This window comes from Ascaphus truei, chromosome 17 (genome assembly GCF_040206685.1).
Source record: "Ascaphus truei isolate aAscTru1 chromosome 17, aAscTru1.hap1, whole genome shotgun sequence".
Classification (NCBI taxonomy): domain Eukaryota; kingdom Metazoa; phylum Chordata; class Amphibia; order Anura; family Ascaphidae; genus Ascaphus; species Ascaphus truei.
In genome coordinates this window covers 28,370,915-28,397,472 of record NC_134499.1, presented here as the reverse complement: position 1 = coordinate 28,397,472, position 26,558 = coordinate 28,370,915, and the positions used below count along the sequence as shown (strand labels likewise).

Genomic DNA, 26,558 nt, shown 5'->3' with positions numbered 1-26,558 from the left:
CTTGTAACAGCATCAATAACATTCTGATCACCAATGGAGGCACAGAGAGATGGGAGTGCAGTTTAATCTACAAGGGTCAGTTGGAACAAGTGATGGAGTCCACATGTGCATGTAACCCCCCTCTGTTGGGTTTACTAGAAGTAATGCCCGGGGTTAATAAGAGAAGTGATGCTAGTAGCTCTGCCCAGTAGTGACAAAGATGCTGTGTCATAGGGGGGATATAAGGCAGAGAGACTTCTGGGAAGTCATGTTCCAGGAGTGCCAGAAGTCAGCATGGCAGGAGAGGTGGGACATCAGGGAGTAGAGGTAGGACATGTTCTTCCCCATGTATAGTACAGGTCAGGCCCCCCCTTTATTGTGTTTCAGTCAGGGACAGTTACCCATGTAGTCAGGATCCATTAGCATGGCCCAGAGAGAGATGCATGTCACACAGAGGGAATGCAGACATGCCACAGAGGTCAACACTGAGAAGGCCCCAGGATGTATGGGGATCTGCCTGCCAAGCAGATCCCCATGTTCAGTAAATATCTCTGTGGAGGTGGCAGTTCCAAAGACAGGGAAAGTCAGTGTCCAGTATCTTTGAGGAAGTGGCAGCTCCCCATCAGGGGACGATAGTGACACGTGAGTCTATAATCGGCCAGGATCAAGTCAATAGCCACGCACACACTCATCAAAGGCAGGAATGTGAACAGGAGTAATTCCCATGTCAAGTAAGGAGTGTTGTCTAGAAGCCTATAAAGAAGAATGGCATGGGATGTATGAGAAAATGGACTTGTGTGACTGTATGAAGATGCTCTCCTGCAAATGAACCTATAATAAAGAAGTCCTCTTGTACCACCCAAAAGCTTCTGGCGCCCTACTTGTCGTCGGCCACAACAGTCGCTGAGATAAGGTAAATTATTGCTGTGTTGGACTTTACACCACTACACTGATGTAACCTCCTTAGGGAGCTGGGCAAGGAGGGTTACATGCATTTTATTTTTGAGAAGGCTGTTGAATTGGCCGAATATTCTCCTTAAAAGCAACAATTTCCCCCACAAACAAATGGGTGTTTTTTTTGGAGTACATCTAACTTCCCCCACACACAGTCTAGCCCTACTCCCTCCTCCACACACAGTCTAGCCCTACTCCCTCCTTCACACACAGTCCCCATTCAAACACCCATGCACAGTCTAGTCCCCTTACACACACAGTCGCTTTCCTACGCCTCAGTGATTTTTCCTTCTCCCCAGCAATCTCACAGACAGGAAGCTGATCTCTGGGGGGAGGGCACCTGCCCTCCCTGTCCATCCTGAAGACGACCTTAACCAGGGCCTGCAAGAGAGAGAGTGCCCAGCCGAAAACATCCTGTTTGTCAGAAATCGGCCCGGACGATGTCACAGACCCTTAAAATGAGTATGTGTGGATAAAATTGGATATCTGGTAACCCTACTCTGGTGCAGCAAGCTCTAGAGAAAGTCACGTCTGGTCCGTATGAGCTGGGTGGGGGAGGAGCCGCTGCCAGAATCTATAGAGAAGGAGCTCACTCAGGAAGACGTCGGTGCTGCAGAGATAATATATTGTTATATTGTTACAAATAAAATTGTAATCCTTAGAAATGTGTGTACAGCTTCCTATTAAAGCAGCAGTCCAAGTGACAGGTTTATTTTTTAAATAGGAATGAAAAAGGGGTTCTCCAGAGCTGAACTGTGTGTGTGTGTGTGTGTGTATAATATACATACAGTGTTTGACAAGTCACCCAAAAATCTACTCGCCCCCTAGCCCCGCCCCACTTTTAAAAAATAGAATAAATTCCTAATAAGAATTGAGTGTGTGACTGACTGGGTGGGTGACCGTATTCATTGGGAAGGGAGGGGCCCACCTGTGCAGCAGAGAGTTCTGTGTGGTCCAGGCGGCTGATCAAGATGTTGCGGCCTACTTCAGGGGTCCTGCACATGCGCGCTGTGCCGGGCAAACCTAAAAAGACCCCCACCACCCCCAATACATAACAAAATACACCCACCCCCCAATGCATATTAAACAAATCCCCTTCTCCAATGCATATTAAACAAATCCCCTTCTCCAATACATATTAAAATAATCCCCTTCTCCAATACATATTAAACATATCCCCTTCTCCAATACATATTAAACAAATCCCCTTCTCCAATACATATTAAACATATCCCCTTCTCCAATACATATTAAACAAATCCCCTTCTCCAATACATATTAAAATAATCCCCTTCTCCAATACATATTAAACAAACCCCCTTCTCCAATACATATTAAACAAAAAAACAGACTTATCAAAGAGGTGGGGGGGTCCTGCAGCACCACTACCGAGGGGCTGCGGATGCCCGCGCAGGAGCCTGCTGCAGACATCTCGCAGAGGACTCAGTGCTGGGAAGGTGGCGGGGGGGCCTGACACTGCTCGCACGGCGCGCGCAGCTTCCTTGCCACGTGACGTCGTAGCGTCCTGTTGGCATGGCAACGTGGCGTCATTTGCCCCTATTGGGATAATCAATATGAGAAAAATAAAAACAAGATAACAGATAAAAAATAATAATAATGCTTAAAAAACGAAATTAACCCATTAGAAGCTGATACTCAACGAGGAGGAGAAACCTGCTAGTGGCAGACACACAATTGACAGGGGACTGACTCAATGAGGGGAGATCAAACAGATGATACTGTGATAGTAAATCACATGAATGAGTCCAGAGGGAAAGATACGGAGGTATTAAGAGTTTCGGTAAAGTGTAGGTACATGTACAGTGCTTGGTATAATCTCACCCGTGTCCGCTCGTGAGTGATGGTAACAGGAGCTCCGTCGGCTGTGCCTCAACGCAAGGAAGAAGCAATTTTGCCGATCCGGAAATGAATCCTTCAGTTGAATTACTCACGAGTGAATTATGCCACGATGAAGCGGGGGGGAAGGGTGAGAGGAGGGAGGGATGACCACACAGCCAAACCCTAGTCCATTAGTTTAATTTAACTACACAAAGACTTCACACTCCTTTAGAATATACAGCTGATTCCACAAGCACTGGATACCTTGCTTCAACTCCATACTGCAAGATGTAACAAACCGCAACTTTCTATTTCCCCTGGTCTCCGTCTCCCGTCCCACAGTGAATGCTTAGCAGGGAGTCCTCGGCGGCTGATGGGCGATTTGAATGACCAAAACCCTACGCGTTTCATCAGACCAGGTGCTGACTTCATCAGGGGTGTGTCTTGAAGAATGGCAGCTGCCACACATATATTTATTTATTTATAAAATATTTTACCAGGAAGTAATACATTGAGAGTTAGCGCTCGTTTTCAAGTATGTCCTGGGCATAGTGTTAAGACAAATAATAAATGGTTACAAATACAGTTACATAAGTGAACAGGGTATACATTATATACAAGACATTGCATGCATATAGTGGTGAGTATGACATAATTGGTGGAAAATGTAACCTATAAGCATGTAGAATATACACAATATGGCAAATAGGAATCAGAAATATTCCCCTATATTACAAGGGGAGGGCTGGGGGGTGGCCAGGGAGGGTCAGGGGAGGTGTGTGGGGGGTCCAGGGTAGGCCGTGGGGGCAGAGGGGGTCAGGGTGGGGGTCCGTGGGGGGTACAGGGGAGACCATGGGGGGCCAGGGGAGGCCGTGAGGGTTCAGGGGAGACAGTGGGGGGTCGGGGGAGACCGTAGGGGGGGGGGTCGGGGCAGTGGAGACCAGGGGTGAGGCATGGAGGGTAAGGGACATTGCTTACCTACTCTTTGCAGCATTGAAAAGAAAGGGTGGGCTTCACGGCGCAGAGCCTGGCCGCACGCCAAACAAAAAGTCCTGGCAGCGCGCCAGACCAATCAGGTAGGGGGATTTTTTCCCCCCGGCAGAGCAGGGGAATTGTAGGAGAACCACATGCGCTGCTTGGGCGACGAATCGCCAGCTGGCAAAATTTGTCGAGCACTGCACTTACCCCACATTTCCTAAAAAGGAGTATCTCACTAATATCGAAAATACTCTAAAGTGCGAATGGGTGTACATAGAGGGAGAGAACCCTATATACTCACAGGGACAATGATACAAATAACAATTTCTGTTCAACCCATATTAATAAACACTCACCTTGTCATTCGTACAGGTTCTGGTAAAGACATAAGCATGTGCCAACATACACTCACATTGACACAGACATCTGAACCTCTAACCATCTAACAACTTCTAACATCACAATCTGACTTTGTAAATCTTAAGCATACATTAAAACAATCCTGATTTACAAAAAAACAAACAATATATTCACATTTGGTTTGAGAGTTTTTTTCACGTAAATTGCATTAGATAAAGAAGCTCATGAGTATATTTATATATTTTTCTCACGGCCTGAGCTGCACTCAGGTATTTTTCGTACTTAACATAACTTTATTGTATAGAGTTTTATGGAATTTTGTTGACTTCTATTGAATGCCATGGTGTACTGTTATCTCTAAATATTTGTGTCATTCAGGTAACAAGACCAAGCAACTTTCAGCAAGAAATCCACTTCAGTGATGTCGGCTTTATTTATTTTTTTAATATGTATTTTGTTGTGTTCATAGGCGTCCTGAGTTTGGATGAATTCAAAAAACTAAACCTTCGAGACTTTCATAAGTACATGGGAAGCCAAAAGATCACAATGAGTGATATGGTACGAAACAGTCAACACACCTGGCTCTATCAAGGAGAGGGGGCACATCACATGCTCAGATCCATACGTCGAAGGTAAGAATAACATATGTAATATAAAACGGGGAGCCATTCTATATACCAGTGTTTATCATCCCTCCCATGGGACACACCAGCCTGACCATGTTTTAGGGATAACCAGTCACATATGAGATAAGTGAAAACACATGTTTGGTTGAAAATGACTGTAATATATTATTTCACTTGACAAATTGCCACTGACCTGTTATTCATGGCTGAGGAATGATACATGGATTACCAGGTCAAAAGGGACGAGGGAATGGTCTCATACAGTGACCAACGGTCATATTGTTCCATTTCACTTTACAGAAATATGCGTTTTCTTTGGTTGGTTTTATTCAGTTTCAGTGTCTCTTTCCTCATCTACTTTTCATGCACAATGTTCAGATCTGAGTTCCACTATCTGTCACCTGCTGTAAAATTCAGAATATTCATGTAATACGAGGTGCTGGAGGAGTGTTGTGACCCTTACTGTATGTATTAAATGGTACCTAATTACTGCGTCTAAAAAAAAAAAAACTAATTTTGTCAGCACCACTGTTGCAATTTTTAAAAATAAACATCATAATCATCTTCAGCCCTTGTCAATCCCCTGCTGAATGAAGCCTCCCCAATGCTCTTCCAGGTCCTGCGGTTGCAGCCTCTCCTACATGTTGTTCCAACACATTTTCTGATTTCATCCTCCCATCTAACATTTGGTAATCTTGGTCTTTTGATATCCTTTGGAATCCAGTTGACTACCATCTTTGTCCAATAATGGTAATTTTTTATTGTGATATGTCCGGCCCACTGCCATATACGTATATATATATACACACACACACACACACAATCCTTCTAGGTCAGATTTCCTATCATAACAGCAAGGTTAAAAAAAAAAATCATTATGTATTCAAACCAAGAAACGTGACATGCTTGAATGGTAAGGATATCTTATTGCCATAGAACAGCCCAAGTTAAACACATGACAAGGGAAAATGTAATATTGCTCTGACAGTATTTGCAGTTTAACATGCCTCTGTTATCTTTAAAAGATATAAAACCTTTGTTCGATTAGATGGAAAACATTTCTGTGAGCCTCAGTGACTGCTCTATGCTTCTTTACAAGATATTCACCCTGTTGGTTTATTTACTCAGTTAAGTACAGAGTTGATAGAGAAAAGGGGAAATAGGTGATTTGGGTCTGATTGTAAAGTCAGTGTAATTATTTGCAAACAGAATCAGAAATTGTAAACAGAAATTGTAAATCTCTTCCCCAGTGTTTGTTTTCAGTTAATTAGACCTAATTAATCTTGTAACATTTACCTGCCCCACATGATGAAACAATAGTTAAAGCCATTTACAATGACCTTTTGGCTTTTGGATAAGTGTGGATTGAAAGTAGGTGTTTTTACAAGATAACTATCTTTTGTAAATACTGAAGCAAATAGCCTTTTTGTTACCAAATTTCTAATAAGATAAGAATTATATGGTGAATCATTGATCAATAATAGGATGAATCATTTTTGTTAACCTTGTCTTCGCATGGATATTACTTGCCTTTTCAAGGAAGCCTATCTTGTGTACCTCAACATCCAACCCCCTCCACCCCCATTGGGACCAGCTGTGTGACTGGATGAATGTCCACCCTATATAACATCCCCCCCCCCTCCCCCCCAAAAAAAAAACCTTAATTGATTCAGCTGGCAGACTGGGCCTACCTGAGATACACTCATCCGACAATGAGCAGCCACTTTACTTTCTTGTTTCAACATTGTCCCTCATTCTCTCTACAGTGTAAGCTCTCACGAGCAGGGCCCTCATTCCCTCTATATAGTGTAAGCTCTCACGCGCAGGGCCCTCATCCCCTCTATAGTGTAAGCTCTCACACGCAGGGCCCTCATTACCTCTATAGTGTAAGCTCTCACGCGCAGGGCCCTCATTCCCTCTATAGTGTAAGCTCTCACACGCAGGGCCCTCATTCCCTCTATAGTGTAAGCTCTCACGAGCAGGGCCCTCATTCCCTCTATAGTGTAAGGTCTCACACGCAGGGCCCTCATTCCCTCCATAGTGTAAGCTCTCACGAGAGGGGCCCTCATTCCCTCTATAGTGTAAGCTCTCACGCGCAGGGCCCTCAGTCCCTCTATAGTGTAAGCTCTCACAAGCAGGGCCCTCATTCCCTCTATAGTGTAAGCTCTCACGCGCAGGGCCCTCATTCCCTCTATAGTGTAAGCTCTCACAAGCAGGGCCCTCATTCCCTCTATAGTGTAAGCTCTCACGCGCAGGGCCCTCATTCCCTCTATAGTGTAAGCTCTCACACGCAGGGCCCTCATCCCCTCTATAGTGTAATCTCTCACGAGCGGGGCCCTCATCCCCTCTATAGTGTAAGCTCTCACGCGCAGGGCCCTCATCCCCTCTATAGTGTAAGCTGTCACACGCAGGGCCCTTCTTCCCTCTATAGTGTAAGCTCTCACGAGCAGGGCCCTCATTCCCTCTATAGTGTAAGCTGTCACACGCAGGGCCCTCATCCCCTCTATAGTGTAAGCTCTCACGCGCAGGGCCCTCATTCCCTCTATAGTGTAAGCTCTCACAAGCAGGGCCCTCATTCCCTCTATAGTGTAAGCTGTCACACGCAGGGCCCTCATTCCCTCTATAGTGTAAGCTCTCACACGCAGGGCCCTCATCCCCTCTATAGTGTAAGCTCTCCCGAGCAGGGCCCTCATTCCCTCTATAGTGTAAGCTCTCACACGCAGGGCCCTCATCCCCTCTATAGTGTAAGCTCTCACGAGCAGGGCCCTCATTCCCTCTATAGTGTAAGCTCTCACACGCAGGGCCCTCATTCCCTCTATAGTGTAAGCTGTCACACGCAGGGCCCTCATCCCCTCTATAGTGTAAGCTCTCACGAGCAGGGCCCTCATTCCCTCTATAGTGTAAGCTGTCACGCGCAGGGCCCTCATTCCCTCTATAGTGTGAGCTCTCACGAGCAGGGCCCTCATTCCCTCTATAGTGTAAGCTCTCACGCGCAGGGCCCTCATCCCCTCTATAGTGTAAGCTCTCACGCGCGGGGCCCTCAGTCCCTCTATAGTGTAAGCTCTCACGCGCAGGGCCCTCATTCCCTCTATTGTGTAAGCTCTCACGAGCGGGGCCCTCATCCCCTCTATAGTGTAAGCTCTCACGCGCAGGGCCCTCATTCCCTCTATAGTGTAAGCTCTCACGCGCAGGGCCCTCATCCCCTCTATAGTGTAAGCTCTCACGCGCAGGGCCCTCAGTCCCTCTATAGTGTAAGCTCTCACGAGCGGGGCCCTCATCCCCTCTATAGTGTAAGCTGTCACACGCAGGGCCCTCATTCCCTCTATAGTGTAAGCTCTCACGAGCGGGGCCCTCATCCCCTCTATAGTGTAAGCTCTCACAAGCAGGGCCCTCATTCCCTCTATAGTGTAAGCTCTCACGAGCGGGGCCCTCATCCCCTCTATAGTGTAAGCTCTCACGAGCAGGGCCCTCATTCCCTCTATAGTGTAAGCTCTCACGCGCAGGGCCCTCATCCCCTCTATAGTGTAAGCTGTCACACGCAGGGCCCTCATTCTCTCTATAGTGTAAGCTCTCACGCGCAGGGCCCTCATTCCCTCTATAGTGTAAGCTATCACACGCAGGGCCCTCATTCCCTCTATAGTGTAAGTTCTCACGCGCAGGGCCCTCATTCCCTCTATAGTGTAAGCTCTCACGCGCAGGGCCCTCATTCCCTCTATAGTGTAAGCTCTCACACGCAGGGCCCTCATCCCCTCTATAGTGTAAGCTCTCACGAGCGGGGCCCTCATCCCCTCTATAGTGTAAGCTCTCACGCGCAGGGCCCTCATCCCCTCTATAGTGTAAGCTGTCACACGCAGGGCCCTCATTCCCTCTATAGTGTAAGCTCTCACGAGCAGGGCCCTCATTCCCTCTATAGTGTAAGCTGTCACACGCAGGGCCCTCATCCCCTCTCTAGTGTAAGCTCTCACGCGCAGGGCCCTCATTCCCTCTATAGTGTAAGCTCTCACAAGCAGGGCCCTCATTCCCTCTATAGTGTAAGCTGTCACACGCAGGGCCCTCATTCCCTCTATAGTGTAAGCTCTCACAAGCAGGGCCCTCATCCCCTCTATAGTGTAAGCTCTCACGAGCAGGGCCCTCATTCCCTCTATAGTGTAAGCTGTCACACGCAGGGCCCTCATCCCCTCTATAGTGTAAGCTCTCACGAGCAGGGCCCTCATTCCCTCTATAGTGTAAGCTGTCACGCGCAGGGCCCTCATTCCCTCTATAGTGTGAGCTCTCACGAGCAGGGCCCTCATTCCCTCTATAGTGTAAGCTCTCACGCGCAGGGCCCTCATCCCCTCTATAGTGTAAGCTCTCACGCGCGGGGCCCTCAGTCCCTCTATAGTGTAAGCTCTCACGCGCAGGGCCCTCATTCCCTCTATTGTGTAAGCTCTCACGAGCGGGGCCCTCATCCCCTCTATAGTGTAAGCTCTCACGCGCAGGGCCCTCATTCCCTCTATAGTGTAAGCTCTCACACGCAGGGCCCTCATCCCCTCTATAGTGTAAGCTCTCACGCGCAGGGCCCTCAGTCCCTCTATAGTGTAAGCTGTCACACGCAGGGCCCTCATTCCCTCTATAGTGTAAGCTCTCACGAGCGGGGCCCTCATCCCCTCTATAGTGTAAGCTCTCACACGCAGGGCCCTCATCCCCTCTATAGTGTAAGCTCTCACGAGCGGGGCCCTCATCCCCTCTATAGTGTAAGCTGTCACACGCAGGGCCCTCATTCCCTCTATAGTGTAAGCTCTCACGAGCGGGGCCCTCATCCCCTCTATAGTGTAAGCTCTCACGCGCAGGGCCCTCATCCCCTCTATAGTGTAAGCTCTCACGAGCGGGGCCCTCATCCCCTCTATAGTGTAAGCTCTCACGCGCAGGGCCCTCATTCCCTCTATAGTGTAAGCTCTCACAAGCAGGGCCCTCATTCCCTCTATAGTGTAAGCTCTCACACACAGGGCCCTCATCCCCTCTATAGTGTAAGCTGTCACACACAGGGCCCTCATTCCCTCTATAGTGTAAGCTCTCACGAGCAGGGCCCTCATTCCCTCTATAGTGTAAGCTGTCACACGCAGGGCCCTCATCCCCTCTATAGTGTAAGCTCTCACGCGCAGGGCCCTCATTCCCTCTATAGTGTAAGCTCTCACAAGCAGGGCCCTCATTCCCTCTATAGTGTAAGCTCTCGCAGGGAAAAAAGATTGCGCTCCCTGCTTTTCAGTGTTATGGGGTTGTGGATTAAAATGGAAGTTTAGAATACACCCTTGTTTTCCTTGAATTGCATTATTATTATTATTATTATTATTATTTATATTGATACAATGTATAGGCAGTGGGAAATGAAATCTAGTATTTGATACAAAATAGCAACTAAATGCATTTGCATTGGTGTCCCTTGGATTGCTTTTGGGCCTCAGAGCCTTTATTGAACCCCCATCACTGTGTCTGATGTCTGCTTCTTTTCTCAGAGTCATGACGTTAACTCGCCTGCCCCGGGACGTGGTGGATAACAGTGAGCCCTTGCAGGTGGTGAGGTACGACGAGGGTGGGCATTACCATGCCCACATGGACAGCGGGCCAGTCTTCTCTGAGACAGCATGTGCCCACACCAAGCTGACGTCCAACGAAACTTCCCCCTTCGAAACCTCCTGTCGGTGAGAAGAGAGCTGGGGTACTCTGCTGACATGCACATCGTGGCATCGCACCGCGTTAGCGCCCATCAAACCTCCGTAACCGCACTGATGCCAGAGCAGGTCCCCCTAGCGGTGACATGGTCCATCAATGCATTACCAAGGTGTTGCATGACTGAGTGCTTTCATTTTATTGCAAATCCAGTGTATGTTGGTGTCCACAATTAACCGCTTGCACTCGCATGTTATGTCCTGACTGCCACAAACCTTACAAAGGAATGTGTGTGTAGGGGTTCCCAGCTCCAGTCCTCAAGACCCCCCCAACATGTGTGGTTTTCAGGATATGCCAGCTGCAGCACAGGTGGCTCAATCAGTCTCAGCTTCATCAGCACAGGTGGCTCAGATTGAGCCACTGATTGAGCCACCTGTGCTGAAGCAGGGATATCCTGAAAACCTGACCTGTTGGGGGGGTTCTTGAGTACTGGAGTTGAGAACCCCTGGTGTACAGTATATTACACATGTGACCAGGATGAATCACATGCGGGGTGAATTATTGATCATGCCGTGTTTGTGTGCGTAAGGCTGAGTTTATAGTCCTGGCTACAGTGATGGCGACATAACCCGTGACGTCACTCGTCGCTGTAGCAAAAGTTGCACTCTGGGTGTGCGATGTAGCTGTCTGAAAGGGGCGGTGACGTCAGGTAGGGGGCAGGCAGAGGGGCGTTGTGATTGGCTTGCTGCAAGTCACATGGGGCTTCTGTAGCTGCAAATATCAAAATCTTTTGGCTACAGAGATTTTGGTAGCTTTGTCGCTGCTCATTGCCATTGCGCCGACTATGTGCGGTCGCTACGGACTACATTGGGTTGCTTTGCGGCTGCAAGCCGTCGCCGTAGCCAGGACTATAAACTCAGCCTAAGGCCGCCCGTATAGTGCCCGCGACGCGTCACGTCACCCGTCTCCGCTAGAATTGAGAGCAGGACTCGCGACGGAGCGCTAGGCCACGCCCCCCGGCGGTTCAGTCAATGAGGGCGAACCTGCCGGGTGACGTCATGGCTGCACCCCCGTCACTCCCCCGCCACGCCCCCCCCCCCCCCCCCCGGTCTCTCTTCCTGCATCTCACTGCAGACCGGGGAATCGGCTGCACGCGCCGCCAGCCTCTTGGGCGCGCGTGCAGCGGAGGCACTAGGACCTTAGCCTAAGACGTATCTGTTTTCCAGCTACGTGACGGTTTTGTTTTACTTGAATAACGTCACCGGGGGAGGAGAAACGGCTTTTCCAATAGCTGACAACAGAACATACGAGGAAATGGTGAGTGAGCCACTTTACTCCCAAATTTATCTTCTCACACACTACATTTCCCAGTCGTTAAAGCTGTGGTTTTTCTTACTAGAGGTTGTTGTAAGTTAGTGCAACCTTAAGTAAGAAGTAACCTTAAGTAAGGTTGTTGTTTTTGTTTCACATTGGACACTGTTTGCTTTGTAATGCCTTTCATGCATGTATGTGAATTAATATGTAATCACGAACCACCGTTTGCATTGGCCAGTGAATGATTTGCTTGGTACTTGTTGCTGACCGCAGAGAGACTTACACAAAGTGCATCACTAGTTTGCACCATGAGTGTGAGTGACACAAGCTGGCTGTGCATAAAGTGGGATTGTGTCTTTCATTTGAGTTTTTGCTTCAGTCATTGATCCAGAATGATGTTGATCTGCGAGACACAAGGAAGCATTGTGACAAAGGGAACCTGAGGATAAAGCCACGGCAGGGCACGGCAGTCTTTTGGTACAATTACTTGTCCAACGGCAAAGGTACGTATGTTAAATTCAACAGATATAAGAACAACATATCAATTGGGAATTAATACATTTCAATACAGTTTAAAGGTGCAGTCCCATCTATACAGAATTATTTTAAAGGAAACCAAAAAGCGCAAAAAGTGCAATACAATTATATTAATACATTCATTAAAGATAATCTAAATCAGGAATAATGAGCAATAAACAGTGCAAAAAAAATACCAGGATACTAAATAAATGTTCAAAAGGTATATTGAATCCAACACAGCACTGCAGTGAGATCATAGTACAAGACTCAAATGATCACAATAGTATACATTCAACATGTATGTAGAAAAATCTAATACATATAATATCAAAATGCAATGTAAAGGTAAAAAAAACCTTACCGCACATAGTGAAAGAATGACACCCTGGTGAATGAAACTCGATGTACAGTATCTTGCCGAAAACCTGCCCTTTATCCAGTCTAAAGTGGTGGGAGAAAATGCTTCTTTTATACTCACACTAGTGCAGTGTTTGTTGATTAGATAACACAAAAAGCTCACAATAAGTGAGATATCTATAAAAAAAAAAAAATGTCTGTACAGAATCATTTTAATATGCTTATTCCTCCTAACAAAGTCTCCTGAAAGTACAGTAGCTGGTTGACATCTGATTCTGTCTTGTCCACCAAAATACATGGCTTGGGTTTGATGAAGAATGTTAGTCTGGAATTCTTTAGAGATCCTTAAAAAAATAAAATAATCGTGGCTGTGTTAAAAAAATAAAAATAAAAATCTTCCGCCTGTAACCGCCACTGAATGTATGTCCAATCTCCGCTCGTGCGCTCATGTATTTCATACGGCTGCTTCCGTTTTCTCAGGCTGGGTGGGAGACCTGGACGAGTTTGCCCTACACGGAGGCTGCTTGGTGACTGCAGGGACCAAGTGGATTGCAAACAACTGGATTAACGTGGATCCCAACAAGCGGCGTCAACTCTGGTTCCAGCAGGAGATGGCGCGTTATGCCAAAGATGACAGCGAAACGCAAAGAGAGTGGACAGCAGACAAATCTTACCAGGACATGCATGTGGATTTATAAGTCTGAAGACTAACCCGGTACAGGGGAACATATTTGGGTTTTTACCGTCACCATCGATTTGCTCTTTTGAAAGACCAATTGGAGCGCATGGAAACACAGCTTATACTCATTCACTAGATGTTCCAGCAGCACAGAAGTGTATAACTACCAGTCCAAGGACTGTGTAACAAGTGCACCCGCCTAACAAAAATAAACCAGGGGTGACATGGGTAAGAGAGGGCATGTTTTGCACATCTAGTACTGAGTAGGTTATTTGAACAAGGCAGGTGCAAGGTAGAGATTATTTCATTGACCTTGTGTCTATAAGATTCCTGCTATACTCCTTTCTACAGAAGAAAAGTAGTCATTGTAATATGTTCCTTGCATTGCACATCTCGCCAAGAGGTTATAAGAATGTCCGTGATATTTGAATTCCTACAGTCCTGTAGGAGTCAGTAACACAGTGCTGCCCATTTCAGCACTAATGGGATCAGTCGCTTTCCTTTACATGATACAGGAAAATTAGATGTTATTGAATCTAAAATTGCATCAGAGCATTTAGAGCAGGGGTGGGTAACTCCAGTCCTCATGGGCCACCGCCCTGGTCAGATTTTAAGGATATCCCTGCTTCAGCACAGGTGGTTCAATCAGTGGCTCAGTCGTTGACAGCCACCTCTTCTGAAGCAGGGATATCCTAAAAACGTGACACATTGGTGGCCCTTGAGGACTGGAGTTGGCCACTCCTGAATTAGATAAAGGTTCAAATGAATGTACTGTACATAACAAGCTTCAGTAGAAGTCTGAACAAACCATATCTGTTTATAAGGAAAATCACTTGGATTTAAAGGCTCAGAGGAGAAGCTGAAATGCTGCAGATCTGTAGATTTTTACCTCATTGTTCTTTGCTGCTCATTGCATTTTACGAGTTTCATGTTATCTCAGTTTCTTAGCTTTTCAGTGCCATGCTGTTGACCCCCTGCAGCATTGAAAAGGTTAAAGTTGCAACTCTATATCAGACAATGGAGGTAATTTGCTGCTGAGAAGGTGCAAAGTTATCACCCCTTCCCCTTACAGAGCTGACAGCACATCTGCTCATGCAAACATTTGGGGTGTGACATGTGGCTGTAATAAACAAGCACTATAGAAGTGTGGTTGCTGTTAGGTTCAGGGTTCCCAATGTACAGTGCAAATAAAGGTGTGTGTGTGCGTGTGCGTGCGTGCGTGCGTGTGTGTGTGCGCCCTACTTTTCTGGGGTGGGATAATTTTGTTGTTTAACATTTCTTTTCTCGTGCAATAATATTACCAGAATATTACAAGCAAATGTATATTATATACATTTGGGCATAGGGTAGGCCCCCACAATATGAATTAGTTATTTATGCTTTGCTATAGTGTTCTTTTTATCTCTGATTTACAATCCACAGAGTTGGGGCAAATTCTCCTATTCCCAACCCCGCCCTTGAAAATGACTGTGCTGGCCTTTAATGTGGTGCCAAGTATCTCTATATACTTTCAAGCACCCTCACATGTTCTCCTATGTAGAGAAATGCATTTAAGAAGTATTTATGAGTTTCGTTTATGGTCAGAATAGTTGAGAAATGTTTTTGCTAGTGAACACATATAGTAGTGTAATATGGATCACGACAAAATTCACGGTGTACTCATTCCTCTGTAATTCATGTTGGCTATTTGCTCTTGAATTGGGGCGGCAACTGCAGTCCTCCAAGGGCCACCAACAGGTCAGGTTTTCAAGATATCGCTGCTTCAGCACAGGTGGCTCAATCAGATTGACCCACCTGTGCTGAAGCTCTGATTGAGCCATCTGTGCTGAAGCAGGAATATCTTGAAAACCTGACCTGTTGGTAGCTCTTCAGGACTGCAGTTGGCTAACCCTGTCTTGGACAGTACAAGAGTTTGAAGTTAACCATGTTATACAGCCAGGGTTGCCACCTTCTACTGAAGGCCAACCCGGAGGGGGCAGGGGGGTGGGGAGGGCAGGGGGTGGGGGGGGGGAATCCCTTACATGGTGTGGCGTGGTGCGGCGGCGGCGGCTCCCAGCATCCTGCTGCAATCCCCCCTCCAACTGTAGTGAACATGGATGCACGGCGTCAAATGATGCCGCGTTGCCATGGTAACTGGAGGCTACGTGACGTCATGACGCTACGCCGCGCTGCCATGGCATCCTGACGCCGTGTCGCATCATGATGTCACGTAACGTCCGGTTACCATGGCAAAGCGGCGTCATTTGACGCCACGCAGCCATGTTCACTGCAGTTGGAGGGGGAAATTGCAGGAGAATGCCGGAGACGCCGCCACACCGCACCCCACCTCCACCCGGAGATTGGCGACGGCAACCCGTAGCCCGGAAATAAGTTCCTGAAACCCGGAATCTCCGGGTCAGACCCAGAGAGGTGGCAACCCTGCATACAGCACTGCAAAATAGGAGAACAGAAAGAGAGCGGAAGGGAAGGTAATCAGGAAATTAGAATTGGTGCGAGCACCGAACAAACAGGCGTTTGCTTCTTTAGACCGTTGTGTACACAAGTTATTGTGCGGGGAGGAAGGTCTGTATTCGAGACATAGTTTATTGTTTGCTAAACCAAAGAAGTCTGTATACGCACTGCAAGAACATGCAGGATTTATTTTAACACCTCACCAAGGAATCCCGTTAACCCCTCGTCTGCTAAACTGACCAATTATTTTTGTCGTCGTTTTGAAAGGTTGGAGAAAAGAATAACTCCCACGTGTATATGTTACATTTAAGTATTTTTTATGTAGGATTTTTAAGTATTTTGACATTGTCTTTGTTTTCTGTTTGCATTATACCAAATCTTCGCAATTGCAAAGCGGTTTTATCTGTAACTGATATAATTGTCCGTATTTGTATTGTTTTGTCACTTCATATCTTCAATGTTGTTTTCTACAGAGATGCAGAGAAAAGTTCAATGATTTAAAGCAGCAGCCCGCACTGATTTGCATTTTAGGGTTCACTTACTTTAAGAGATCTTTTCCCACCCTTCCCAACACTCTTTTTATTCTTCAAATCCACTGCTTTGTTCAAGAGCTTATAAGGGTTTGAAATATTACCTGTCCGGGAAGTTAAAATGGAGCTCCACCCAGAGCTGTCTAAAGGTTGCCATAGTAACCAGACACTAGAGATGAAGAAAATCCTAATTGTTTACACTAAAAAAACGTTATTTTTTTATTTTTAAAGCGCAGGACATGTCCAGGTAGGGGAAAGCTACTACCATTATACGAGTTAAACTTATATAGGCTTCTGGGTGGGATTGGTGCTGGAAGGCACACTAATCTGTTCCCCCTATATATACACATAGAACTGCTATGCAACGGTGGCTTTGCCCTATTAGAAGGGTGGCCAAATGCAGTCTTCAAGGGCCACCAACAGGTCAGGTTTTCAGGGTATCCCTGCTTCAGCACAGGTGGCTCAGATTGACGAACCTGCGCTGATGCAGGGATATCCTGAAAACCTCACCTATTGGTGGCCCTTGAGGACTGCAGTTGGCCACGCCTGCCTATTATTTTGAACCTTTGTGTGGTTCCATACAGTCTTAGAGATAACTTGATATATTTTTTTTATTGCAATTTAAGTTATGATAAATGTCATTGGTCCTTCCAGGGTATCATATCATATGCAAATTATCAGTAACTAAAGATGTTTGCTAAGTTCAAGTGTATTGTACTGTAGTAAGGCCCTGCTAAACTGTACTCTACAATATATCACAGCTATATCTACATATACATCTATGCTGGGGAGATATTCTATAAACATTTTAGCTTTAAATGTTCCTAGTTACCTTTGATAAATCACAAGTGACAGCAATGTATTTTTCCATCTGAAAAATGGTCAACAAATTCTTTACAACCCCTTCACCCACAACGCACTATTAACCCCGGCCCGCGAAATGTTTGGCGAGAGATGGACTGTTTATTAAAATTTAATTGAGGCTACATTTATCAGATAAATAATCGGGGCGAGGGGGGGGTAATCTTGTGTTTTACACTAACCCCTCTGGCTCTAATGGGGTTAAGGGAGGTAGGGTAATAAGGTAATGTTTGTCAGAGAATGTCAGTCAGATTGATCTCACACAGCACTGAGTTTAGGTCAGGCTCTCCGAGAAGTGTTTTATTACGAATAATAGTGTGGTAATGTTTGATCACTTATAGCAGGGGTCGCCAACTCAATCAGTGAGTGGTTCAGTCAGAATGACTGAGCCACTGATTAAGCCACCTGTGTGGAAGCAGGGATATCCTGAAAACCTGACCTGTTGGTGGCCCGTGAGGACTGGATTTGGCCGCTCCTGAGTTATAGCATACAGTATACTACTGTATGTTTTCCGTGTACAATCACTTTGAAATGGGACAGCACTGTCTCCTGGTGGTTAGCTTTTATAAGAGAGGGCCCTTCTTTTGCATCTTGGGAACAATAACCATATTGAGAATTCCCCACGGAACCTATATGCAATAGTATATATACAATATTGTGTATGACTTCTTGCTCTCTAAAGTCATATTTCCTTAGGCCGCGTCCATAGTGCAGGATACGTAGCTCGCGCCGGAACAAACACTGACGCCAATGCTACAGGGAGAGTTTGTTTGTCAAGCGCGATGCCGGGACTCCTGAGAGTGCGGAAGCTAGCGTGTTCCACTATGGACACGGCCTTAGAGAATGGAGACTACAAAGTAGAGTTAGAATACTCCCATATCGGCTGCACTTTATAGCTCTTTGTTTTCTAAAAGGAGTAGACCCATTTGTGAGCTGGCAGTGTACAGAAAGGCGCTCAGTGTTATTATAGAGTGCAGCATGTTCCGTTTTAACCCCTTCATTGCCACAAAGGTCAGTTAACAGTAACATTCCATATTGGAAACACATCCAACAGGGAAGTGGTGATTTCTCTTTCCTTTTGCGGGAGGAATAGTAGTTAAGGATGCAGACATCACTAGAAGAATTATACAACAAACATTGGGTAACAATGCACATATCAAACAGGGCTCCTTCCTTTTTGGGTGACATATCTAGTTTAAAAAAACCTCCACGCTTTTTTGATATTTTTACTTATCACGTTCTGTTACTCCTATTGCAAATCAGTTGTTATGTGTTTTTTTTTTGTGTTACAGGGTTATTTCTAATGTTAGTATTTATTTATATCTATTTTTGTAATGCATTGTGTGTTTCAAATAATACAGAAATAAGGATCTCTATTTGCACAATTCAACACAGTCTGCAAACACTGAATCAGTATGATGTATTATAGGCTGTTTCTATTATGGCCTCACATAGCTTGTTATTTCCACATTTAAAATGTTTATTTATTATGTGTTTTACTTTAAGGGGGTTATGTATTAAGCTGCTTGTATTGAGCCCTTCACTGTCATAGGGACCAGCAATGCATTTCATTGTACACACAAGAATAGTGTGTGAAACATTTACCATTCATTTCCCATCCATTCATGCATCGGCATGTAATGTAAGAACAAAGTTTTACCAGGTGTAGGGCCAGGGTTCCCACCATTTGAATTCTATCTTTGCAATTCAATTACATTTTTTACATTTATTTATTTTATTTATATATTTACTTCTGTTACCTTCTCCGGCGGCATCTCCTCATGCAAGGTCCCGTCAAATGATGCGGCGTTGTCATGACAACGTGATGTCGCGGTGTAAAGTTGCCATGACAACGGGACGCCACATGACGGCCCATTGTCATGGCGTGACATTACGTAATTCCCCGTTGTCATAGCAACGCCATTTAACGTTGCAGATCCATGTTGACGGGACCCTGCAGGGGGAGATGCCTGCCGCCGCCTGGAGATACGTGGCCAAAACCCGCAGTCTCCAGATCAAACCGGGAGTGGTGATAACCCCTGTGTAGGTCATTCAAAGCAAACTATTCAAACTGACTTTTAACTCAGATTTTCTGTGTGTTTTTGACATGCAGATAATAATAATAATCAACAACAAATAAATACCACTATATGTTTGTTTGCCCCCACAGGCAAGGTGTATGTTGGGACAGACACATACTATAGCAGGGGCGGCCAACTCCAGTCATCAAGTGCCACCACCAGGTCAGGTTTTCAGGATATCCCTGCTTCAGCACAGGTGGCTCAGTGACTGAGCCACTGATTGAGCCACCTGTGCTGAAGCAGGGATATCCTGAAAACCTGACCTGGTGGTGGTACTTGATGACTGGAGTTGACAACTCAGGTATTGGGTACTAGGGATGCTTTTAGGGTCTTTTATGGACAATATGGCCAGTTCTGGCACTTGATACATAACTCCCATCAGGTTATTTATTTGCACTTGTTTCACAAGTTCATGCATTATTTTGTATTTTTGTTCACACATGAAGTTGTTTGTTCCCATGATAAAAGATTGCAAAATAAATCTTATTTAAACATGCTTGTCTTGTGAAGTTACACCAGAAATAAACCTGTACCAGTCTATACAATGAGTCTTGGTGCCAGCTGCACCATGACAGGCTGGACCAGTCCTTGGTCCTCCTAGCAACAGATTCTGCAGCGGACTCTGCCTTAGCAACCACTGGACCAATGGCGTCCTGCCTCTGAAAACCGGAAGTGGGAGTGCAGTAATGTGTGGTGTGATTGGTGGGCTGGAGCCGGTCGGAAGCACGTGTGACAGCTGGGAGGTAAGACTTGCTTGCAGTGTGAAGTCCAGCGTGAGCACATAAGTTTCCCCTCGGGTTGGCATCAGGGTTCTGTGAGTACCCAACTGTCCCTGCCTAGGGCTGGCACCAGAGTTCGGTGAGCACCCAACTCTAGAGTCTGGTGCCCAAGTCAGTGGCACCCATGCATTTAGCAAGCACTTAACCCATATCCTGCCAAAGGTATCTGCAAAGCAGTACAATTCAGTCCTTTCTGGCAGGAGAGTATGAGGCTCTACTTCTCAGAGCCATTGGAGTTAAATCAAGGTAGAGCTGAATATTTATGTTTGACTTGTGGTATTTAAGTAGATGTTGCCAGTTTGTGGGGGTAATGTTAAACAGTCTGAACATTGAGCTTTGTGAATGATGCTGAGTACTTGTGTACAACTTCCAAAGATCTGTCGGCATATTCTCTCTAGAGCTTTAAATAGCTAAACGTTGTAAGCATCAACTTTGTTCTACAATTATTAATGTACTCACAATGTGCAGTGTCCCTGCTCCTGCAGTTGTCTTCTGTCCTCTGACCCACAGCGACAACAAACCGAAAAGTCCTAGACTTTCTATCATACAAAACCCTTATTGTTTTCTGCAGGATAATCAGGGCATTTCCCTGGAACATTGCCTGTAGAGAGACCCTGGTATATGATGCAGCTTTACATTTGACACGTAAAGGAGGGGGCATGGAAATTATGCCTGTGCTGCTGATCGCTCCAATCACAGCATTGGAGTTTATTGGAGATCATCTTCTGTCAGGTAGGTTTCAGGCAAAGAAAAAAAGTTAAACTAGATGGGAATGTTCAGCATGAAGACATCTGTCATATCAGCGCGTTTCATGTTATCAGCTTAGCAATGTGATTTGCATACAATTAAAACACTGATTTAAACCACAGGCCTCAGTGTCTCTTAAACAATTCTGCATATGTTTAACAGCGGTTTTTCACAAGCCAAATGTCACATACAGAACAATAGAAAATACATTTTATACATCAATTGCCTTGAGACACAAATGTAATTGTGCAATGGGACAAACTTCTAGAGATGGTCTGGGAAATTAAAACATTAGTAGATGCCTTACAAATGTTTTACAACAAGGTTTCCCAAACAATAGATAACTAAGAAATGCTTTATAAAAACCGGATGTGACCATGAGGAAGTGATACAATTAAGGGGAATTTAAACTTTGATGGAAGGCAAATCCTTTTTGATTGTGAATGGAACTGGCGTTTGAAATAAGCTCACGCTATGTTTGTGTTTAAGTAATGAAACAATCAGCTGGTTTTATAAGGGGTACTAGCACTTTTGATCTTGTAATTTGCATTCATTTTTATGCCCATGGGAAGTAATAATAAATATTTTGGGGTACATGCTCTCTTTTCCTGAAAATGGCGCTGTCGTGTAGTCTGGGTATCTTTTATACACTTGTATTCCTTAAAGTCACTCCTCTTTTAAAAACAAGACAACACAGTAGAAGAGCCACACCGCTCACTAGTACAATAATAATTAGAGTTTTCTCCTTCTCTCTAGTTAATTTAAGACATAAATGGGTGCTGCCTATGTACTTAATGCTAATAGTATTAACAACTGAATGAGAGTGTGACAAAGTCACAGAATCATCCACAGATAGTACATTTGTGGTGCACACCACAATAATATGTGTTTTTATATTTTTTACAGTGATATTCTAATGTGAAAAACCATAAGTGATATAGGTGACACAAACTAAAAATCACACAAACAATTTTAAAATTCCACGTGGTGTTCCCTGACCAGTCGTAATAGGAACAATTCAATGTACTTCACAGCTGTAACGCATAAACAGCTCTAATCAAATGAAGTTTGGACCACATTGCTGAGACTCAACCTATATAGGATTACGTAATTCTTAAAGCTTAATAAGCCCAATATAGCAACCATGTGTATAACTCTAATGAAGGTAGGTGGCAGACTGATAAGTAACAATTGTGGTAAAATGAATGAAGGGGGATCCCTATTGCTAAGCTCACATATGAACGCTGTTACTAGTAACAGCCCAGCTCTAGCATCGCTGGCAAGTTGTACTGGGAAAACCTATTGCTAATGGTGTCACGGTCATATGTGGAACAAAATACACTCAAATCACAATGACAGCTTGCAGGATTGTAACGTCAAAATCATTGATTCCAAGACTACCAGTCTTAACCCTTATACCTCCGTAATAAGCCGCGCGGCTGTGTGAAGGAAGGCAGCAAGCTATAGTATATTGCAACGGGTAAATGATTGTAGGGCAATCCCTATTCTAACCTCACATATGAATGCTGTTAATAATAACAGCCCAGCTCTAACATCGCTGGCAAGTATTACTGGGGAAAACCTATTCTAGTGATACATATAACATATGTTGCAATGTAAACATTCTCAGTTGTAACAGCAAATACTTAGCTACAAATGCTGCCAGTCTTAGCCCTCAGATCTCCATAGACAGCGACGCGCTGTATGAGTCCCAGCAGTGACTGAGTCAGTCACACCACGTGTATGACGTCACCACGTCACTAAGCCCACTTCATTTGATTAGAGCTGTTTATGCGTTACAGCTGTGAAGTACATTGAATTGTTCCTATTAGGACTGGTCAGGGAACACCACGTGGAATTTAAAAATTATTTGTGTGATTTTTAGTTTGTGTCACCTATATCACTTATGGTTTTTCACATTAGAATATCACTGTAAAAAATATAAAAACACATATTATTGTGGTGTGCACCACAAATGTACTATCTGTGGATGATTCTGTGACTTTGTCACACTCTCATTCAGTTGTTAATTCTTTTAAAAACAAACTGTAAATGGGCCACAACAAGCTCTACAAAAATGACACCACGCAAAGCTGCTGAAGAGCGCGTCCCCCACAGCTCGCCCTCGATAGTTTGTGTATGTGCAGGGGTGGTCATCTACAGTCCTCAAGCCTCCCTAACAGCTCAGATTTTCAGGAGATCCCTGCTTCAGCACAGGTGGCTCAATGAGTCCCTGCTTCAGCACAGGTGGCTCAATGAGTCCCTGCTTCAGCACAGGTGGCTCAATGAGTCCCTGCTTCAGCACAGGTGGCTCAATTGGTCACTGCTTCAGCACAGGGGGCTCAATTGGTCCCTGCTTCAGCACAGGGGGCTCAATTGGTCCCTGCTTTTCAGCACAGGAGGGAAGAGGGTGGGGTTGAGGACTGGAGTTGAGCACCCCTTTTGTAAGGTATCCGGGGGAAGGTGGAGAACCATTGGAGCTGGACAGCTGTAATTGTGTGCGTGACCTTACAACCAAGATACACAATCTGCTTTAATATTAACCTACTATAAAGTTCCTTTTATGTGGCACGGTTGACTTGTTTGTACGCTGTTGGTCTGATTGTCTATAAAATGACCTGTGGGTAACTCTTAACGTTTCATTGTTTGCAGGCGAAGGCCCCAATCTCATTGTGTATAGTTTGGAGCAAACGTTTGTCAATGCACAACGGCATCAGCAGAATGTACTCGGAGGTTATAACATCCATGGGATAAAGCCGTCTGTTACCCATCCATCTGAAGCAGAGGACGTCCTGTTATCTGTGTTTGGGAGCAAAGGACTGATTGTTCTGCAATTGGGCATCAGTGACAAGGAGGTGAAGCTGTCTCCAATCTGTGAGATCAGAGAGCTGCATGATTGGATTTGGGACCTTCAGTGGCTTAGGGATGGGTTGCAGCCAGCTGCCTATCTTGGCTTAGCCCTGGGCCACAACTCTGTGGCTCTTTATGATTACCGGAACGGGGTGGTCTTGAAAGAGGTCCACTGCTCTGAAAAATGCATCTTGTACTCTGCCCATTTCTTTGGCGAGAGGTGGGAGGAACTCGCACTGGTGTCGGGGACCGTTTTTAACCAGCTGGTGGTTTGGCGTATGGCTGACCCAACGAATGAAGAACAAAGGATAGAACCCAGAAGAAGAATAAGCGGCCACGACGGTGTCATATTTAGCATCTGCTACGAGAAAAGAAGGGGCATTCTGGCTTCAGCTTCCGACGACCGCAGCCTCCGGGTTTGGGATGTGGGTGACCTTGTTGGATCAAATTCTGACGTCCAATGTCTTCTCGTGTTATACGGCCACAAGTCACGAGTGTGGTCCGTGAAGCTGCTCCCCGACCACATTATCAGCGTTGGGGAAGATTCAGCGTGCATTGCGTGGAACTACAGTGGACACATCATTCATCATTTTAAAGGCCACAAAGGACGGGGCATCAGAGCGGTAGCTGTACGCAACAGCCGTGGTTGGGTAGCTACTGGTGGTGTAGACTCTGGCATCAGACTGTGGCAAATAAAAGGAAAGTCTTCTCCATCTAATGGTCTCCTAGCGTTAAACTTTGGTGCATCTTACAGTAAAGGGGTGCCCAAGGCACTAGCAATGGTAGATACCACCTGTCTTGTTGTAATGACAGATACAGGTACTATTTATGCTTATGACTTTATCTCCAAACAGTGGAGTCTGGTTTTGGAGGATGATGGCTACAGGTCGTACAGTCTCCTGGATGTGTTGAAATCCAATAACAGTGTCCTGTGTGCTCTTGGTAACATAACAGGGAACATTAAGATTTTCACACTTTCCTCCGCTGATGGTTGCAAGGACCTCAAGCTTCATCAGGGTAAGGTTCACAGCCTGACGTGGGTATCCCCCTTGTGTCACGGTTCGGACGTGTGTAGCCTTTTTTCCTCTGGCCACGATGGGGTAATGGTTTGGATGGAAGTCACTTGTGTATCCGGAAACATCAAGTCTGTGACAGAGAGATATCGGTTCAGTTTGCCAGTGTGTAAGCAGCGGTGGCACACCAGCATCGCATTCTTACCCAATGAGGAGTTGATCGTATGCGGGGATCGTAGGGGGTCCTTGATGTTGTTTTCTACTAACGTTACTAAGGGGCAGCAAGGTGGGGACCAGATAATAGGGACCGTGGTCTTCCAGGGCGATAGTGAACCTTTGAGAGACGGCTTAAAAAGGATCACTACAGGGGAAAGTCGCAGTCCCCCGGTGGCCAGCCCAGACCTACATGCAGAGGGTCCTACTTCACTTCTGTTTGGCATTCACGGCAAGTTGGGAGTGACATCCGTCAGCTGTCATGATGGGTTTGTGTATAGCACAGGGAGGGATGGATGTTACCGCCAGCTGAAGGTAGAGCGAGGCCAGCTAACCGTCCTGCACAAACAGAAGACCTGCAAGGGGATGGAGTGGATAGAGCGACTCTGCTTCACTCCAGATGACAACTTACTAGTGCTGGGCTTCCACTCCACCGATTTTGTGGTTTGGAGTACGAAGACCAATGAGAAGCTTCACTGCGTCCCGTGTGGTGGAGGACACAGATCATGGAGCTACAAAGACTCCCAGTACACCGAGGTGTTTGCTTACATCAAATCCAGCGACATCTTTGCCTATCAAAGCCACCCAGTGGAAAAGATCTGTAATGTGGTCAAGGAGCCCGTGCACGGCCGAGAGATCACATGCATCAGGCACGCGGGGACCATCAAAACTCCCAGCGGTGAACCCCTCCATATCTTAATTACAAGCAGCGAAGACACTACCGTTAACGTGTCGTACTTTAACGAGATGACTAAGCGGGTGCGGCATCTCGCCACGATCAGCGATCACATCTCCAGCGTGAAAACCCTGGCGTTGGCAGGAGTCGGGCGCTGGCATCAGGAAGGCAGCGGCCTCTCTGTTGGGCTGTTCACGGCGGGCGGGAGGGCGGAGATTGAGTGTTACCGTGTGTCGGTCAGCCAGAAGAGCGACACGGGCAGCATTTCCGGTCAAGTCATCCACCTGGCCTCTCACCGGCTGGACGAACACTGGGATAGAATGAAGAATAAGCACAGAATGGTCAAGATGGACCCAGAAACAAGGTAACTCATGTGTTTCTCCCAAGGAAGAAGCATCGTTACCGTAGCAGGAGTTTATCATTAACGTGTTCCATACGGAAATAGAATGCGCCGAGCTTTTCAGGCCCATCAATCCGCAAAGTGGTTAGATTTTCTTGTGTTATTATAATTGGGTGAGAGATGGTGCTCAGAATCACATGTAGACGCTATCAAAATTATGCATATATAAGTCCATAAAGATCCGTATGATGTAATGAATGTCCGAGTGACCGTTCTATATAAGGTACCCAAGGGGAATATGCGCCTAGCCATGTCCACCTCACAAGCACAATATGTGGCACACACTTATTCCCAATTGGGTGTAATGATAAATGCTGTAACGGAGTCATTGAAATGCAGGGCTGTGGCCCATTACCTGTCAGCTTGATCACAGGACAGTCCAGCAAATCCGGGGCGTGCAATCCGTAATGTAGAGGATCCAGAGAGTAGCGAGTAGAACCGGAGCACAGACCACAATAGAGGAAAAATAAAACATTCAGGGCAACTCAACTAAATAATATTTTTAACGAAATAATGGTTTTGAGTTGTCCTGGATATTTTATTTTTCCTCTATTGTGGTCTGTGCTCCGGTTCCACTCATTGCTTTCTGGTGTTATTGTACATTATTTTTTAGATTACACAGTGAGGTGCAGGGGGGGGGGAGAGGGTGATGTGAGGTGCAGCGGAGAGGGTGATGTGTGGTGTGAAGGGGGGTATTATGTGAGGG

The 26,558-nt window shown here is 45.8% G+C and overlaps 2 protein-coding genes across 5 annotated transcripts in view; both read left to right on the top strand.

Moving 5' to 3' along the window:
* Positions 1–15,229, top strand: part of P4HTM (prolyl 4-hydroxylase, transmembrane) — a 34,761-nt gene extending 19,532 nt beyond the window's left edge. The window contains exons 5-9 of the mRNA XM_075574504.1: positions 4,580–4,742; positions 10,229–10,414; positions 11,609–11,699; positions 12,076–12,199; positions 13,053–15,229. Coding sequence (XP_075430619.1) covers positions 4,580–4,742; positions 10,229–10,414; positions 11,609–11,699; positions 12,076–12,199; positions 13,053–13,270 — 782 coding nt within the window. The 3' untranslated portion in view covers positions 13,271–15,229. The remainder of the gene's footprint in view (positions 1–4,579; positions 4,743–10,228; positions 10,415–11,608; positions 11,700–12,075; positions 12,200–13,052) is intronic.
* A 53-nt stretch (positions 15,230–15,282) lies between these two features.
* WDR6 (WD repeat domain 6) overlaps positions 15,283–26,558 on the top strand; it is a 21,388-nt gene continuing 10,112 nt past the window's right edge. The window contains exons 1-3 of one of the 4 annotated variants that reach the window (XM_075574472.1): positions 15,283–20,032; positions 20,525–20,685; positions 23,353–25,816. In XM_075574472.1, the coding sequence (XP_075430587.1) occupies positions 20,613–20,685; positions 23,353–25,816 (2,537 nt within the window). In that variant the 5' untranslated portion in view covers positions 15,283–20,032; positions 20,525–20,612. Of the gene's footprint in view, positions 20,200–20,524; positions 20,686–23,352; positions 25,817–26,558 lie in introns of all 4 variants that reach the window. The other 3 variants (XM_075574470.1, XM_075574473.1, XM_075574471.1) reach the window with 3 other exon arrangements.